The sequence below is a fragment of the Mirounga leonina genome, unplaced genomic scaffold (assembly GCF_011800145.1).
Source record: "Mirounga leonina isolate KUSES-001 unplaced genomic scaffold, KU_Mleo_1.0 Mir_91, whole genome shotgun sequence".
NCBI lineage: Eukaryota > Metazoa > Chordata > Mammalia > Carnivora > Phocidae > Mirounga > Mirounga leonina.
The window spans coordinates 25,911,143-25,930,836 of record NW_023270839.1 but is presented as its reverse complement, the minus strand read 5'-3'; the positions used below and the strand labels follow the sequence as shown (position 1 = coordinate 25,930,836).

Sequence of the window (19,694 nt, the reverse complement as noted above, 5' to 3'; positions counted from 1 at the left end):
ATCAGCTGAGACCTGATTTGTGACCCAGTATGTGGTCTATTCTGGAGAAAGTTCCATGTGTGCTCGAGAAGAATGAGTATTCTGTTGTTTTAGGGTGGAATGTTCTGTATATATCTATGAGGTCCATCTTTTCCAGTGTGTCATTCAAAGCTCTTGTTTCTTTGTTGATTTTCTGCTTAGATGATCTGTCTATTGCTGAGAGTGGAGTATTGAGGTCTCCTACAATTAACGTATTATTATCAATATGACTCTTTATTTTGGTTAACAGTTGGCTTATGTAGATGGCTGCTCCCACGTTGGGGGTGTAGATATTTACAATAGTTAGATCTTATTGTTGGAAAGACCCTTTAAGAATGATATAGTGTCCTTCTGTGTCTCTAACTACAGTCTTTAGTTTAAAATCTAATTTGTCTGATAAAAGAATTGCTACCCCAGCTTTCTTTTGAGGTCCATTGATATGGAAGATGGATCTCCATCCCTACACTTTCAGTCTGGGTGTATCTTTAGGTTCAAAATGAGTCTCTTGTAGACAGCATATGGATGGGTCCTGTCTTTTTATCCAATCTGCAACCCTGTGCCGTTTTATGGGAATATTTAGGCCGTTCATGTTGAGAGTGATTATTGAAAGATATGAATTTATTGTCATCATGTTCCCTGTGAAGTCCTTGTTTCTATAGATTGTCTCTGTAAATTTCTGTTCTATATCACTCTTGGGGTCTTTCTCCTTTTATAGAACCCCCCCCCTTAATAGTTCTTGCAGGACTGGCTTAGTGGTCACATATTCTTTCAGTTTCTGCTGGTCTTGGAAGCTCTGGATCTCTCCATCCATTCTAAATGAAGCCTTGACAGATAAAGTATTCTTGGCTTCATGTTCTTCTCATTTAGCACCCTGAATATGTCTTGCCAGGCCTTTCTGGCTTGCCAGGTCTCTGTGGATAGGTCTGACATTATTCTGATGTTCCTCCCTCTGTACGTAAGGAATCTCTTCCCCCAACTGCCCTTAAGATGGTTTCCTTGGTTCTAAGATTTGCGAGTTTTATTATTACATGCCAGGGCATTGGCCTGTTTGCCTTGATCTTGGGAGGGTTCCTCTCTGCCTCCAAGCCACGAATGTTTGTTTCATTCCCCAGATAGGGATCCCGATAATTCTGACATTGGGTCGTTTCATGGTGTAACTTATTTCTCTGATTCTATTTCCATGGATTCTGAGTTGTTTTTCCCTGGCCTTCTCTTTTTCCTTTTTGTCTATTAATTGGTCTTCTGGATCACTAATTCATTCTGCTGCCTTGCTTACCCTAGCTGTTAGATTATCTAGATTTTTTTTTTTTTAAGATTTTATTTATTTATCTGACAGAGAGAGACACAGTGAGAGAGGGAATACAAGCAGGGGGAATGGGAGAGGGAGAAGCAGGCTTCCCGCAGAGCAGGGAGCCCGATGCAGGGCTCGATCCCAGGACCCTGGGATCATGACCTGAGCCGAAGGCAGCTGCTTAACGACTGAGCCACCCAGGCACCCCGATTATCTAGATTTGATTGGATCTCATTGATAGCATTTTTAAGTTCTGCCAGTTCAGCTTTCATTTCTGCCCTTAGAGACTCTGTGTTGCCATTAATCGATTTCTCCATTCTAGCTATTGTCTTTACAATTGCTACCCTGAATTCCATCTCCGACATCTTGGTTTTATCTGTATCCATTTGTAAATCTGTGGCAGAAATCACAGTCTCTGAGTCTTTCCTATTTTGGGGGTTCCTCCTCCTAGTCATTCTGTTGAGGGGTGGTTGAGGGAATGTACAGAGTCCAAATTATTGACCAAAACCCAAGCAAGATGCACCTGTTTTATAGGGACCTTAGGGTTGCTGGCCTCTTGTTCTCCCAGCCTATCTTCTGGGAGAGGGGCTTGCTGCACTGTTATTCAGGGAACCCTGTTTGGGCAGAGTTGCCCTGCCCCCTGTGGGGGGGGGATGGGCTCAGTGAAAACCAGTTTTTTGGGGCTTTTTTCTCTGGCGGCTTTCCCTGGTGGCTTTCTGCATCTCTTCTGAGAGTCAGAGCAGAAGAGCTAGTTTCCAGTCCTCTGCCTCAGAGCCGAGAGATCGCAGTCTGTTCTTCCATGAGCTCTCCAGGCCACACTATCTCCGTTTCTGTCTGTGCCACTATAAACTGTAGTGTCCTGGGTTGTGTGCCCCTCAGCAGCGCTCCCAGTCCTCACCTCCAGGTCAGGGCACGTTTCTGCCCTTTGTGCTTCTAAAACCACCAGCCGCCCTCAGTTTACACATGTGGCCCCACCGCTCAGGGTTTCAGTCTGGGGGGCTGCCCTAAAGTCCTTTCTCTGTCGCTACCAGTCTGCGAGTCTGTGCCCTGTCCCTGGAGAGGAGGCTATCACTCACTGGTGGTGTAGGATCCCCACGGCTCCCTCCCCCTGTGTTTATCTTCTGATATCTGCCTGGGGAATCATGGCTCCCCACTTCATACCTCGAAACCAACTGCCTGCGATATTCTGTTTGTAGAGATCCAGATCTATCTTCTTACATCTCAGGCTGATTTCACGAGTGTTCAGAGTGGTTTGGTGGATATCCAGCTTAATTCCCGGGACCGGTTGGAATAGGGTCCCCTACTCCTCCGCCATCTTTTCCTCCAGATCTGCCAAATTTTATAAAGCTGCAATAAGGAAAATAAGAGATGTATTAAGTGACATATTAAAGAATAAAACTGAAATCACTAGAGTGGATTCTAGTGAGGAAAATAATTTATAGGTGGCATGGAAGCATCCCAACACAGTGAAGGAAAGGATTTGTTGTTCAATAAATGGTGATGAAAAAACTTTGTAAAAATTGAAATTAGCACCTCATATTACATCATACTTATAAAAATTCCAACTATGACAGGGAATTAAATGTGGAAAATTCAGTAAAGAACCAGGAGAAAAGTAAAGATGTCTGTATATATAATCTTGGCATAGGGAAAGCCTATCCAAGCAAAACTTCCAAAACAGAAACTATAAATTGATAAATTTAATCAATTAAAAAGAAAAGTTCTTCATGTCAAAAATAGTCAAAACAAAATTAAAAGACAAGTGATAAATTGGTAACATTTGTATGATGTGTATGTATATACATTATACATAGTCAGTGATAATTTTCAGTAATCGCAGAAACTTACAATGTTAACCTCTTTGGAAATTGATTTAGCCTTACATATGACAAAGATTTTAAAAGTTCATACCTTTGGCTGTAGAAATTCCACTTCCAGAGTTGGAAAGTCATAAATTACCACTAAATCATGAGACAATGCTCTTTTCCTGGCAAAGGGGCAAAGTAATATAACAGCAATAATTATAGTATTGAGATTTACTCAGTATCTATTACGGTTTGCTTAGTGCTTTACAGAGGTACTGCTTCTACCTCTTTTGGCAAAGTGAAGCGCATCAAACAATGTAATAGAGAGAAAGTCCTCAACAACACTTTTCTTTAGATCTTCTTTCTGACAAACATCTTTGATTATAATCAGTTTCTCCTAAGATATAAGAGAAATGCCAACTTAGGCTACCCAAGAAATCTCTACTGGGCCTGTTTAATATAAATGATGACACATGGAACATTCCCCAAGCTTTTATGCAAAATCTATTTTTTCATGGTGTTGCAGGGAAATGACTTTGGCAGGTTCATGATCAGACTCTGCTGAGATGCTTCTGAAGGTCACTAGAACCTGGGGACAGAGCATCCACATTTTCTCTTACACTCTGAAGGCTTTGATGGACTTCTTACTTTGGTAAAGCTTTGTATGTTCTGAAACTGATGGAACATTTCTTTTTCTCCATTTTAATGGATGAAGTATGGAAGTAATTCGTCTGGGACACAGTTACTTTATAAACTGGGATCGGAAGATGTATTACTCTGGAAAATCCACACCTGCAGAAGCTCGGACGACCACTCTAAATGAGGAACTGGGCCAGATTGAATATGTTTTCTCTGACAAAACAGGCACCCTCACTCAAAACATCATGACTTTTAAAAAATGTTCCATTAATGGGAAAATCTATGGTAAGGGAAAGAGTTCCTCTTTCTTACTGATATTGTTAGTAGTCCTTAAGAACATAAGCAACTCTATTTTTAAAAACCAAACCATTTATTGCTGGCTTTCTTATTAATACAGGCACACAATAACATAGTGCTTGACATATAGTAAACACTCACTAAATATTTGTTCAATGAATGTTGAATAATTGAGATGAAACTTGGCATTTGTTACCATTCAGGGGTAGAGATAGGGGTTAGCTATGATACTGTCTGAGATTCCTTTTGGTACTCTAACTGTGTGATTGTATTCTATGGTGCTTAATAGACCCATATCCAAGGGAGGACAAGTTCTTGGTAACTTGATTTAGCTTGGTAAAAACAGTATTTCATACTTGCTTCCTAACAGCTCTGGAATTGATGTTAGGGCCTGTGTTTGTAAGAATTTGCAATTCATTCCTAAGAATTCACACTGCACAGGGCTACTTTGAGTGGCCAGACAAGCTATTTCATTAATATCCCAATTCCTGTTTGAATGCTTTTTTCAGGATACCTGCTCTATATTAGGATTTTCAGGCATTCTATTTATATGTGATCCTTGTCACTCTGATTTTGGCCAGTTAGCAGACAGTTCTTAAGCTGAAAGCATGGGAACTCAGCAGAAGGCTTCTGTTGGGTGTCTCTGGATTCCTGATCTCCTTTCACTAGACTCTGAGTGCCCAGCTTTTCAGTACAGAAATCTCAAGAAGAAAAATCCAAGAAAGAGAGGGAAAACTTCCCTGTCTCCTGATGAGAAACTTCACACATTGCCAAATATTTTAAAGTAAGATTTAACCTTGAACAAAATTAAGAAATACAAGCAGTTGATTTTTATACTCTCCTGCCTGTTGACCTCCCTTTGCTACCCCATCCTGGTAACCCAGCTTTCCTCTGCTCCACTTCCCCCCTTTCTGGGTGAGAACCAGATAATTCTCAACCTGGACTTCTATAAGCCCTCAGTTACATTGTGCATTTCAAATATCACTATTATAAAAACTGGTAGATAAAATAGAGACTTTCCCTAAAAATTTTCTTTTGACATTATTTTCATAGACTTTCTAAGAATACTGGCTAAACCCAAAGAGTAGTTTAAATGGGAAAATTTTAGTCAGAGTATTAGAGATATTTTTAATTTGGAGGACCTTTTGGATTTTGTTTTTTTTGCCATGGCACACATTGATAATAACATAATAATGATAATATCACTTCTAGGAAATGATGCTAAGGAAATTATCAGACATGTGGACCAGGATTTATTTGTAGAGATGTTTGTCATAGGGATATTTTTAGCAAAGGCCCTTGATTTTCACAAAGTATATATATCCCAAGATCTTTGCAAATTTCCAAATCCCATGATAGCTTATAATTTCCCTAGTAAAATGCAGAACTGAAATATTTAAGTAACCTCTTTAGACCCTTAATTTGTATACCATTATAATTTATAATGCATTTTTGATGTCATTAAAATACATTCTTACTAAAGCAATCACAGCATGTTTAAGAATCACTTTTTCTTGTTTTCCTATAAGTTGGTTTTGTTTATATCCTAGATCTAGCCTTGGGAAAATTTGATATTCTACTCTAATTTATCTAAATCTTCTATTTTCTAGCTCAGAACTTTTATTTTCTTTGACTTCTTTAACTTTTCTTCACTTCCATCACCAGCTTTATAGGCATGTTTCCTTTGGGGGAGGCATTTTACAGGAAGGCACAGCTTTGTTTCGTTTTTATTGGTTATGAGTTACTGCCTATGGCACAATGACTGGAGCATAACTGCAGTGAGTTTGAGATTTAAATTCCAGGAGCATGGCGAGTTTCATTGACTGGCTCTGGGACTCCGCCCACGCAGCAGTCACACAGGTCCAGATTTAGACCAGTGCTCCAGCAAAACAGCAAATACCGATTCATCAGAGGCTTTTCTTGGTCATAGCATTATGTAGTGAAAAGAAAGAGACTGGGGTTCAAAAACACACGAGGCTGACTTTTTAGCCTCAGTTTAGTAACCTCCCATGGATTTCTGTTCTTTGGTTCCCTCACCCATAGAACAGGAGTAAAAATCTTCATCTGGCAAGTTTGTTATGAAGATGAGTGATAATACAAGTGCCTAGCACAGGATTAATGCAAGAAACTCTTATTATCTTTGCAAGAAATACAGTCTTGGCAAATGGCATTAAATCTTCAAATGCTAAGCAAAAATTAGAAAAATCTTAAAAGCTTCCAAAGAGGAGAAAGCTAAAATAAATTATGCTATGTAGCTATGATACAACCATTCAAAATTAGATTCACAAAGAACTTTTGACGACCAGAGAAATTCTCACACTTGGGTTAAAAACAGCAGGAACCAGACATTTTTGAACTCTATGATAAATATATATAAACACACACACATATACACACACACACAGCATGAAAGAAACTATAAATACTGGTTATCCATGGGGATGGGACTGTTAGTAATTTTTACTGTCTACTGTAAACATCTTGTATTTTCCAATTTATCTATAATAAGCATATATTGGCTTTATACAAAGAAAAATTATTTTTAAATATTTGGCACATACTTGGCTATGGTTTCTGACTGCAGGGGGCATGGACACTGTTTAACATTTACATGCTAATTGGCCTGGATATTACACAGCTGTATCTGGCTCAAACCAAGATGGAGATGTACTCACCAAGCTCTAGCACTGGTGAGAATTGGTCTGTCTAGGATGTCATTTTGAATGCCTCAACTGTGGGGATAAAGTGGAAAACAAAAATTTGCCTCTGGCAAACATCATGGATAATGTGACAGCAGGATGATAAAATTTATAGAACGTGATCATGAGCTTTATATTTTGTTTCAGTTCATACTGCATTTTAGTTCTATCTTGGGTAAACCTGAGTATTTCTCTGGGTTAATCACTATGTCTAGGCTTACAGTGTGAAACCACTCCTAAAAAGTCTAAATTTGAACTCCTAATGCCTTCTACTAATGGTGCTTCAGTAAGTGTATTCCTTAAAACTAAATGTCTAAATCTAGTTTTAATTTCATTTGTTATTCTTAATTTTTGTTTTGGCAGGTGAAGTTCATGATGACGTGGGTCAGAAAACAGATATAACTAAGGTGTGGAGGTGACAAATTTCATTCTTACTTTTAATTTCAAATTGTACATGTGTTTTTAAAATGATGAGCTCCTGGAGGACTGATTTCTACTCTGACCAGATGAAATATTTAACATATAACTTTTAAAAAATAGATTCATATGGTTCAAAATCCCTTCTATGGAGGTCCCTCAACCACAGAGTTCCCTCTGTTTTTTAATTCTTTTAGAGATATTTCTGTGTATACAAGGAAGTATTTTTCTCCACTTTTTATGTAGGCGGTAGCATACTATCTATACCATTCGTAACTTTCTTTCTCAATGATATATTTGAGATCTTTCTAGATTAGTGGAATTGGAATTCCACTAATCCAGTTAGTGGAATTGGAAAATGAAATTGCTAAATCAAAAGGTATGTGCATTTGTAATTGATAAATATTGCCATTGTATTTAAAATTTTTACCAATTTATCCTGCCACAAACAATGTACAAGAGTGCTTTTTCCCACCCTTACCAACACGACGTTTTGTCAGAGTTTTTGATATTTGACAAGACTATGTGAAATGATACGTCAGTATGGTTCTAGTTCTAATTTATCTTATGAGCGAGGTTGGACATCTTTTTATATTTTTATTTATTTATTTTTTAAGATTTTATTTATTTATTTGACAGAGAGAGACAGCGAGAGAGGGAACACAAGCAGGGGGAGTGGGAGAGGGAGAAGCAGGCTTCCTGCAGAGTCAGGGAGCCCGATGTTGGGCTCAATTTGGGGCTCGATATGGGGCTTGATGCAGGGCTTGATGTGGGGCTCGATCCCAGGACTCTGGGATCATGACCTGAACTGAAGGCAGACGCTTAACGACTGAGCCACCCAGGCGCCCCTCTTTTTATATTTTTAATAGTTTATTGTATTTCATCTTTACCCATTTTTCTGTTGATTTGTCATCCATCCATGGTTTCTGTAAATAAATGTCACTTGTGTTAAGCTGTGTTCTCAGTGTGCTACTAGAATCTGTTTGCTAATGCTTTATTTAGATATGTGCCTGTGGGTTTGTAAGACACATCAGTCCTCAGTGGTTTGGGGGGCAGTAATGTCTCTTTTGCTACCAATGTTATATTTACTTTAGAAAGAGATAATTTTTCTTATCTTTCCTTCTTTTTGTATTCTGTGAGACAGTTTATATAACATCAAAATGATCTGTGCCTTAAAGTTGAGTAAAGAAGTGTCTTATGATCCTTTTAATTTTCTTTTTGTGGCTATTTAAAAAAATAATTTATTTTTGTTTGTCTTTTTCCTTTTCTATCTTGATTACATTAGAAAGTTGTCCCCTTCTTCTACAGAAAAAGTGCAGCTTTGGGTTTTATTTATTATTTGTATATATTTTCCTGTGTTTTAATCAATAGTCTCTGCTTTTATCTTTATTAATGCCTTCTTTCTTCATTCTTTAAGTTTTTTTCCTAACTTCATACTTGGATGCTTAACTTATTAATTTCATTTTTCCTTTTTAATATACAAATATTTATGTTCTTAATTTTTCTCTGAGCACCTCTTTAATTTTATCACATAGATTTGGCCTGTATTACTAATTTTATTTTTGTCATATCAATTTGAATATCCACATTGAAACATAAGTTTTTAAGGAAGAGTTTTAAAATTCCCAAGTGATAGAGGTTTCCCTCCTAACTTTATTGCACTTTTAATAAAAGAACAGATTTGTATTGTATCTACTTCTTGGAATTTATTGGGGGTTCTCTTTGTGACTTAATACAATCAATTGTTGTCAGTGTTCCAGGCTTCTTAAAAGGAAATGTATGTATATTCTGTTTTCAAGGTATAAAGTTAGCTAGATGTCAGTTAGTTCTACCATGTAAGTTATATTATTTAGGTCTTCTATTTCATTATTATCTTTTATCTATATCACCTGTTAGCATAAAAGAGGGTAACCAAAGTATTTTGAAAATCTCTTTCTCTATATATAACTCTTACATAGCCTGAAATCTTTGTTTTACAAGTATTGATGCTAGTTGAGGGTAAATTGATATTCATAGTGGTTATATTTTTATTATGAATTATACAATTTAACATTAAAACTGCTCTCCTTTGACTCATTTAATTCTTCTTGGCCTGAATTCAACCTTATTTGATGTTAATGTCACAACTTCTGGTTTCTTTTCATTTGCATGTGCCCACCTGTTATTTTCTGTTTCTGAATGACTTTGTGTGTCTTGTGTGTACAGCATAGGATTAGAGTTTGCTTTGCATTCCAATCTTTTAAAAATTGAGTTTGGGCCATCTACGTAGGGCTACATATTGTCTTAGTTATAATATTTTAGGTTGTACTTTGTGTCCAACAATAATAGACATTGTGTTTAATAATTCTTTATATGGATTCTTTATTCTGTATGTATGCATTTCTTATAATGTTTAGAAATATTAAAAAAGTATTTCATTGTTTTTCTACCATATACTTCAAGAGTTTACATAGTATTCCTAATACTTTTTTTTAAGGCAGTGTCTATTAATGTCCTAATATGAACAATGATGAAATTATATTTCTCCTTTCCCTCATATTTTCCTAGTATTTTTGTATTTTATATTTTTATATTTTCTTAATCCTAAATATATATTTTTATTAGTTGATTTGAAACTTTAAATGATATCATCTGACCTTCAAATAATAAAATGAAGAAATCCATATCTTCCAGTTTTTTAGCTGTCTTTTCATCTTGTGTAGTCAAGGTATACCATATAGATATTTTGTTTTGGCATCTTAATCTCTCTATTTCTTTTAGACTTAGTCCTTCACTTTAAGGGATTTAGTGCTCACCCCTAACTAGTCCTTTACTAATGATTTTTCCAGTTATCCCTTATTTGGATGAAGTTCATCCTCTAGTTTCAAGAAGGTTCATAACAAACATGAACTATGTACTGAATTTATAGTCGAATGACAGCTTGATTGGCTATGATCTCTTTGAGTCACAGTTTCTTCCCTGGGAGTTTCAGGGAATTCTAAGGTCAGAGTGTATTTTACTCCTTGCTAGTGAGTTGATCATTGTTTTCCCCTAATGAAGTTGTTTTCAAAATTTCTTACATGAACAAAACAATCTGTGATTAAATAAGTCTCTATGATTCTGGGATAAACACAACTGAGTGTCCTGTATGCAGATCTTCTCATATACTTGGATATAATAAAAAATATTCTATATTCTCCATGATGAAGTATATATTAAAAGTATTTTCCTATCAACCAATTTTTGCAAAGACATTATCATAGGACTAGTGCTTTGAATAATAAACTTTTAGAAGTACGTTCTGTGCTTTCCAGAAGTCAGTGAATTAACAGGGTTCTTATTTACTATCGAATCATCTTCCACTATTTTGTTCTACCCTATTTCTTTTATCATGTTTTTCTTTTTTTTACTCAATACATTTTTTTTGTTATTGTATGATTTTTTTTAATTTTAAAATTAAAAAAATTTTTAATTTTTTATTAAAATATAATGTATTATTTGTTTCAGGGGTACAGGTCTGTGATTCATCAGTCTTACACAATTCACAGCGCTCACCATAGCACATACCCTCCCCAATGTCCATCACCCAGCCACCCCATCCCTCCCACCCCCCTCCACTCCAGCAACGCTCAGTTTGTTTCCTGAGATTAAGAGTCTCTTATGATATAGCAGCAATGTCCACAATAGCCAAACTATGGAAAGAGCCTAGATGTCCATCAACAGATGAATGGATAAAGAAGATGTGTGTGTATACACACACACACACACACGCACGCACACACACACACATATACACAGAGGAATATTATGCAGCCATCAAAAATGAAATCTTGCCATTTGCAACGACATGGATGCAACTAGAGGGTATTATGCTAAGTGAAATAAGTCAATCAGAGAAAGACAATTATCATATGATCTCACTGATATGAAGAATTTGAGAAACAAGGCAGATGATCATAGGGGAAGCGAGGGAAAAATGAAACAAGACGAAACCAGAGAGGGAGACAAACCATGAGACTCTTAATCTCAGGAAACAAACTGAGGGTTGCTGGAGTGGAGGCGGGTGGGAGGGATGGGGTGGCTGGGTGATAGACGTTGCAGAGGGTATGTGCTATGGTGAGCGCTGTGAATTGTGTAAGACTGATGAATCACAGACCTGTACCCCTGAAACAAATAATACATTATATGTTAATAAAAGAAAAAGAGTCTCTTATGGTTTGTCTTCCTCTCTGGTTTCGTCTTGTTTCATTTTTCCCTCCCTTCCCCTATGATCCTCTGCCTTCTTTCTCAAATTCCCCATATCATTGAGATCATATGATAATTGTCTTTCTATGATTGACTTATTTCAGTTAGCATAATACTCTCTAGTTCCATCCACGTCATTGCAAATGGCAAGATTTCATTTTTTTTGATGGCTACTCAACACACTTTTAAGTGTACAGTAAACTGTTATTAACAATACTCATGAAGTTGCACAGTAGATCTCTAGAACTTTCTCAGCTTGCATGACAGAAACTCTATACTTATTTAACAGCAATTCCCCATTTCCCCATTCTCCCATTCCTCCAGCCCCTGGAAACAACCATTCTACTTTGTTTCTATGAGTTTTACTATTTTGGTACCTCAGATAAGTGGAATAATGCAGTAGTTGTTCTTTTGTAACTGACTAATTTCACTTAAACATGTGCCTTTAAGGTTCATTCATGTTGTGGCATAAAGACAGGATTCTCTTCTTTATGGCTGGATAATATTCCATTGTATAACATATTGTATCTGTATATCACATATTCTTTATTCATTCATTTGTTGATGGATGTTTATGTTGTTTCTACCTCTTGGCTATTGTAAATAAAGCTGCAATGAACATGTGAGTGCAAATATCTCTTCAAGATCCCAATTTTAATCCTATCATTGTATTATGCAGTATCTCCAGAGAGATCTGAGAAAGTACTCTAATAAAACACATTAATATTTTTGCATTGGAAAATATTAATTCATACTAAGTAGACTAAAGTCTATAATTAGACACATACCATTCTAGGTCAGATATTGCTTCCAATATGAATTCAAGTCAGGTCAGGTTTTGCCATTGAGTAGGTTTTGAAAAAAAAAACAAAAAACATCAGGGCTTCTTTGTATGTTGGAGTTGCAATAAGTATTTGAGGATCTGTACAGCCATTGGATATTTTTTTTCCCTTATGCTTTTGGAAGGGTCACTGCTTTGGTACTTGGCTCTGAAAGGAGAAGATGATATTTAACAGTAATGAGGAAATAAAGCCATTGTAGTGCCAGATGTTTGAGGCTGAAAAATCATACAAACACTAAAAATACATAGAGGAAATATTTTGAATTTTAAAAGATTGTTGTTGGAAGGAGGTGTATAGTTTTTTTTTCTATTGTTCTCCTACAGAAAAATGAGCCTGTGGATTTCTCAGTCAATCCCCAAGCAGATACAACATTTCAGTTCTCTGACCACCATCTGATGGAATCTGTTAAACTGGGGGATTCCAAAGTGCATGAATTTCTTCGATTACTTGCCCTTTGTCACACTGTAATGTCGGAGGAAAATAGTGCAGGTAAGTACATAGCATGTCTGAGTGGTGAGCTTTGCTTTTTAAATCAGAAATGATACTTCTATAAAATATTTGGAGTTAGAAAGATGTTCTGATGAAAAGTATACATTGCATAAGGGGTTTACCTATTACCAGCTTTTCTTTGTATGAATTTATATCCTGAGTGTTTTCTAAGAATTATGGAGAGACTGCAAAGGAGAGAAAAAGAAGAGAAATAGGAGTAATAGAAAGATGAGGGCCCAAATGTGCAAGTACAAGGGGATGAAATCTTTCTAATGATCAAGCACCATATTTGACTGTGAGCTTCCTGATAGCCAGGACAAGTAGGAAAATAACAGTTGAGGTGTTTAGCTCTCGTCATTAACACAAACATCTAATAGATGATGATCAGGCATATGCGTAGAATGAATGAGTTTTCCCAATAATGGGGATAGATGTACACAGAGAGTAGGATGCTCTTAGTCCCCATTATGAACAAGTCCTCACACTATTAAGGTTGTATAAGGCCCAGGGTTCATAGAATAGAACAAAATCAGCTGGGCCACTTTAATATTGAAGCAATGAGGCAAGTAGATAATGGTATAGTGAATCAGCTTCTTGCTCCATTTGAGCCCAGTCTATTCCATTCATAAGTTTTATTTCTTTCTGCTACCAGTGAGTGAGTAAAAATTACCACCCAAGTAATTTCAACTTCAAAGTGAAATATATAAAGACTGTTGACTGTATATATGTATGCATGTATGTCATATATATGTGTGTGTATATGTACATATATACACTTGTTTATGTTTTCTCTCTATATATATTTTTTCTTTATTTTTTCCTTCTTGCGATTACATTCAAGCCATAGTTTTGTCCTCCATGATGCTGGACTGACCCATTCCCCCAGTTTTAATTGCTGTGAGGATTTATATAAGTATATTTATGACTCAATCTGATCTTTATAATTCTAAGAACAATGATTAATTATATTTTTATCTGAGGATATCACAGTGCCTTTAAGTAAGGCATTCTTTTTATCTTTGCCCTTTGAGTTTATTTCATTTCCAAAACTGTTTTTATTTTAATAGCTGTTTTTATTTTAATGTTATATCCTCCTTAGAGCTCTTTGAGGATCTTTATTTTCTTAATTTGAAATTTTCTTTTGTTTCCTCTGTGATTTTTCATTTTATAGAATGTTATTTTTTGAATTCTGTGTCTAATCTTCATATTCTCAAATGTTTGATGAATTGTGGTTGCCTATTCTTATTTGTATTTGAGAATCCCTGTTTGTCCCTTGCTGAATGTAGATTCTGATTACAGTGGCCAATCTCCCGAGGTTGTGGGGGGAGAGATAGAATACATAGCTCATCTTCTGGGTGTGGGGTTCCTCCCTCCAGGAATTCATATGGTATCTGGGCTTAACTATCTTACTTTTTCAGATCTAGTGCTAGGAGTCTGTGGCAAAACTCCCACTTGAGAGAGAGTTGTACTGAAGGTCTGGCCTGGAAGAAAATGTCAATCATCGGATTCCTTTCCCTCATTTTCTCTCTTATTCTTATGAAATTCTCAAGTGATTCAGTCTCTTCTCAGTTTTGGTCTCCAGCTGCAGCACTCAAATCTTTGAGGTTTCCTTTAGTGGAATGTACACTTCGTGTAGAAGAACATTTTCAAGGTTTTGTTCTGGAGGCAACTGACACTGAAGCCAGTTCTGAGTAAGCTGGCAGAAGGAGGAGCTCAGATGGGCTGGAGTGCTGAGTGGAATTCTTCAACTAATTTTACTAATGATGCCCCCAAGAGCACTTCTCTTCTCATTTGCTGACTCTGAGTCTGGAGAATCTTTTGAAGATTTCTCTTACCTCTGTATTCATTTTCTTTTGCAAATGCTTTGAGCTGTGTTTTTCTCTTACTTCTTCAGTGGTCAAATCTACTTTTTATCTTGCAGACATTTGTCAAAATTCTAGTTTACTGATAGCATTCATTCTTCTTTTCTAGTATCACTTAAAATTTTTCATAATGTGATATAATTAAATGCAATAAAACACACAGATCTTACGTGTGTTGTTTGGTGAATTCTGACAATTATATACACCCATGTAACCCCCATTCCCATCCCCAACAGGGTGTAAATAATTTCTATCACTCCAGAGAGATTATTCCTGTCCCTTTTCAGTCCACAATCCCAACCCCTGCCCAGCCAACCACCGCTGTGATTTCTATCATCAGAGATGAATTTTGACTGTTCTTGTACTTCATATAAATGGAATCATACAATATGTATTCTTTTGTGTCTGGCTTCTTTGACACAATGTAGTTTTTTTTTTTTTTAAGATTTATTCATTTTTTGAGAGAGAGAGAGAGAGAGCATGCATGAGCAGGGGGAGGGGCAGAAGGAAAGGGAGAGAATCTCAGGCAGACTCCACTATGAGCACACAGCCAGATGCGGGGCTCAATCTCATGACCCTGACCAAGATCATGACCTGAGCCGAAACCAAGAGTTGGACGCTTAACTGACTGAGCCACCCAGGCACCCCTCACACAATGTAATGTTTTTGTCATTCGTCCATGTTGTTGTATCAATCAATAGTTCATTAATTTTTATGGCTGAGTAATATTACATTGTGCGAGTGTACCATAATTTTCTTTTCTAGTCCTCTGTTCATGCACATTTGGTTTGCCATAAATGTTTTTATGTCTTTAAAAATATTTAACAAATTTGTTTTTGGTAAACACTTAGGAATAGAAATTGCCAGATCATAGTATATGTTTAACTTTATAAGAAACTGCCCAACTAGTTTTCAAAAGTGGTTGTATCATTTTACAAATCCCACCATCAGTGTATGAGAGTTCTAGTACTTTGACATTCTTGCCACCATTTAGTATTATCATTCTTAAATTTTACCCATTCTGGTGGGTATTGGTAATATCTTGCTATATAAAGGTATTTTGAAGTGAAGAGATGTAGATGTATATATCCTTTAAACTGTTTCTGTCTCTTGCTTTAAGATACCAAATTCTAAGTGAAGGATTACATCACTGAGTAGGGGGAAATTATTTTGCTCTCCTTTTACAGCTTTAATTACAGGATAGATAGCTTAAATCCATATGTTAAAGTACCTTGAAAAACAAAGTTTTCATATATAAATGTTAATTATGGAAAAGACTAGAACCCAAATCTAATAAACTTAAAATTTATGATTGTATAATTTATAGTTGAAGCTATCGCTTTTATTTTATGTGTGCTGTTTCATGGAGAAGTCATTTGGGGAAGTTGACATTCTCATTTCCTTCTCCAGGATGAAATTTTAGAAGCAGTAAAGTGGAAAGTACAAGAGCTTTTTTTTTTTAAAGATTTTATTTATTTATTTGAGACAGAGAATGAGAGAGAGAGAGCATGAGACGGGGGAGGGTCAGAGGGAGAAGCAGACTCCCCGCTGAGCAGGGAGCCCGACGTGGGACTCGATCCCGGGACTCCAGGATCATGACCTGAGCCGAAGGCAGTTGCTTAACCAACTGAGCCACCCAGGCACCCAAGTACAAGAGCTTTTAATAGGATTTTTTTTTTATTTTAGTGTATTGCAATTAAAGAGATAAAAAATTTAGAATATTTTTTCTTACTGCCTCATGGTATCAATCCTTTAAAATTTATTGAGGCTTGCTTTATGGCCTGGTATGTATTCAGTTTCCATAAATGTTTCATGTGTGCTTGAAATGAATGTACATTCTACGGTTATTAGGTCCTGGGTTCTAAATATATCCATGAGATAATGTTTGTTAATTGAATTGTTCAGTTTTCTAACCCTCTGTGGATTATTTTGAGTACTCAATTTCACAATTAATGAGTATGTTAAAATCATCAACTATAATGGTAAATTTGTCTATTTCTGTTTGTAGCTGTGTCGATGTTTGCTTTTTATATTTTAAGGTCATGTTATTAGATATTCGTTTAGACTTATGTCTCTTTAAATTAAACTTGTATCAATATACATTGATCCTCTTTATCTGTAGTAGTATTTTTGCCTTAAAGTTTATTTTGGCTGATATGAATATAGTTATAGATGTTTTACTTTTGTTAGATTTGTATTGTTTATCTTTTCCCATTATTTCCTGCCAATCTACCTGTCAGTCTTTGTGTTTTAGACACATCTTCTGTGAATGGCGTAATTTTTGACATTTAAAAAAATATTTAGTTTGACAGAACATTTAGTCCATTACCTTTATTGATTATTGATATATTTAGACTTTAAGTATTTAATATATAATATTGGTATATTTAGTTTATTTCTACCATCTTATTTTGTATTTTGTATTTGCCCCATCTTTTGTCTTAGTCTCTTCTTCTTCTTTTTTATTTTTCCTCTTATGGATTTATTCCATTTTAATCTGCTGCTTTGGAATCCTTATTTGTATTTTAGTGGTTAGCCTAGAAATTTTAGCATAATGAACTTATCAAAGTCTAAGCCTTCTTTTGAACAAAACAAAGACTTCAGGACCCTTCAACACTAATCAACCCTCTAAGAAGAATTATATAGTCCTCTTGTCATGTATTTTCTTTTTTAATCCCACAAGATGTTTTTATTGTTTTTATAGTCAGTGTTTCCTTAGATTTATCCTGTATACTTACTAATTTCTATGCTCTTTAATGCTTGTCCCATCTCTGATCTTCTGTTGACATGAAGTGTATTCTTTGGAATTTGTTAGGGAGAACCTCCTGGTAGTAAACTTTCAAAAACTTTGTTTGAAAAACAACTTTATTTCATTCTTATTCTTGAAGATTTTGCTGTGTGCAGAAATTTAAAGCGACAGTTTTCTCTCAACACACTGAAGGTACTCCACTGTATCCTGCTACTATTTCTCTTACTGTATAGTCAGCTCTCAGTCCAGTTGTCAGACTGAAGTCATCAGTCTTCTCTCCCTGGCTACTTTTAAGATTTCTCCTTCCATGTTCTCACTATAGGGGTGGGTTTTTATAAAATTTGTATTGCTTGGAATTCACTGAGATTCATGAATCTGTAGAATGTCATCTCTCATCACTTCTGGAGTTTCCTTGGCCATGTATTTTTTCCAGCGTTGCCTCTGATTCATTTTCCCCTCTCATATTAGATGTTCAGTGTCAGATATTTTCACTCTGTTCTCTATGTCTTTTAAGAAGTCTCTCATTTTTCCCTTTTTCTGTCTCTTTGGATATATCCTGGAATTTTCTCCATCCCCCCCGCCCCAGTACATTACTTCTTTCTCTAGTAGTATCTAATTTGCAGCTTTTAATTTTTAATTTCTATAAGGTCTTTGGTTCTTTATCAAATCTTAATTTTATGACTCTTATTTTTTTTGAAATCTATTAAGTATTTATGTGTGCTTTTTCTAATAATTCCAATATCTGGGGGTTTTGCAGGTCTTTATTCTTTCTTTTCTTTCTGTTGGTTCTCACTGTGTCTTGTTTACTGGGATTTTAATGATTTTTCACTGTGAGATGACCATTTTACTTGGAAGTTTATTTTTAGAAATTCTTTTTTTTTATTCTTATGTTAATCCCCATACATTACATCATTAGTTTTAGATGAAGTGTTCCATGATTCATTGTTTGTGCATAACACCCAGTGCTCCATGCAGAATGTGCCCTCCTCAATACCCACCACCAGGCTAACCCATCCTCCCACCCCCTTCCCCTCTAGAACTCTGTTTGTTTTTCAGAGTCCATCGTCTCTCATGGTTCGTCTACCCCTCCGATTTCCCCCGCTTCATTCTTCCCCTCCCACTACCTTCTTCTTTTTTTTTTTTCTTAACATATATTGCATTATTTGTTTCAGAGGTACAGATCTGAGAGTCAACAGTCTTGCACAATTCACAGAGCTTACCAGAGCACATACCCTCCCCAGTGTCTATCACCCAGTCACCCCATCCCTCCCACCCCACCCCCCACTCCAGCAGCACTCAGTTTCCTGCGATTAAGAATTCCTCATATCAGTGAGATCATATGATATATGTCTTTCTCTGTTTGACTTATTTCACTCAACATAATACCCTCCAGTTCCATCCACGTCGTTGCAAATGGCAAGATCTCATTCCTTTTGATGGCTGCATAATATTCCATTGTATATATATACCACTTCTTCTTTATCCATTCATCTGTCGATGGACATCTTGGCTCTTTCCACAGTTTGGCTATTGTGGACATTGCTGCTATAAACATCGGGGTGCACGTACCCCTTCGGATCCCTACTTTTGTATCTTTGGGGTAAATACCCAGTAGTGCAATTGCTGGATCATATGGTAGCTCTATTTTCAACTTTTTGAGGAACCTCCATACAGTTTTCCAGAGTGGCTGCACCAGGTTGCATTCCCACCAACAGTGTAGGAGGGTTCCCCTTTCTCCACATTCCCGCCAACATCTGTTGTTTCCTGACTTGTTAATTTTAGCCATTCTGACTGGTGTGAGGTGGTATCTCATTGAGGTTTTGATTTGGATTTCCCTGATGCTGAGCGATACTGAGCACTTTTTCATGTGTCTGTTGGCCATTTGGATGTCTTCTTTGGAAAAATGTTCATGTCTTCTGCCCATTTCTTGATTGGATTCTTTGTTCTTTGGGTGTTGAGTTTGATAAGTTCTTTATAGATTTTGGATACTAGCCCTTTATCTGATATGTCATTTGCAAATATCTTCTCCCATTCTGTCGGCTGTCTTTTGGTTTTGTTGACTGTTTCCTTTGCTTTGCAAAAGCTTTTTATCTTGATGAAGTCCCAATAGTTCATTTTTGCCCCTGCTTCCCTTGCCTTTGGCGATGTTTCTAGGAAGAAGTTGCTTCGGCTGAGGTCAAAGAGGTTGCTGCCTGTGTTCTCCTTTAGGATTTTGATGGACTCCTGTCTCACATTGAGGTCTTTCAACCATTTGGAGTCTGTTTTTGTGTGTGGTGTAAGGAAATGGTCCAGTTTCATTCTTCTGCATGTGGCTATCCAATTTTCCCAACACCATTTGTTGAAGAGACTGTCTTTGTTCCAT

At 36.4% G+C, this 19,694-nt stretch overlaps 1 protein-coding gene across 1 annotated transcript in view; it reads left to right on the top strand.

Annotated features, from left to right (window-relative positions):
• Positions 1-19,694, top strand: part of ATP8B4 (ATPase phospholipid transporting 8B4 (putative)) — a 265,650-nt gene that overhangs the window by 166,496 nt on the left and 79,460 nt on the right. The window contains exons 13-15 of the mRNA XM_034994445.1: positions 3,830-4,038; positions 7,113-7,156; positions 12,556-12,721. Coding sequence (XP_034850336.1) covers positions 3,830-4,038; positions 7,113-7,156; positions 12,556-12,721 — 419 coding nt within the window. The remainder of the gene's footprint in view (positions 1-3,829; positions 4,039-7,112; positions 7,157-12,555; positions 12,722-19,694) is intronic.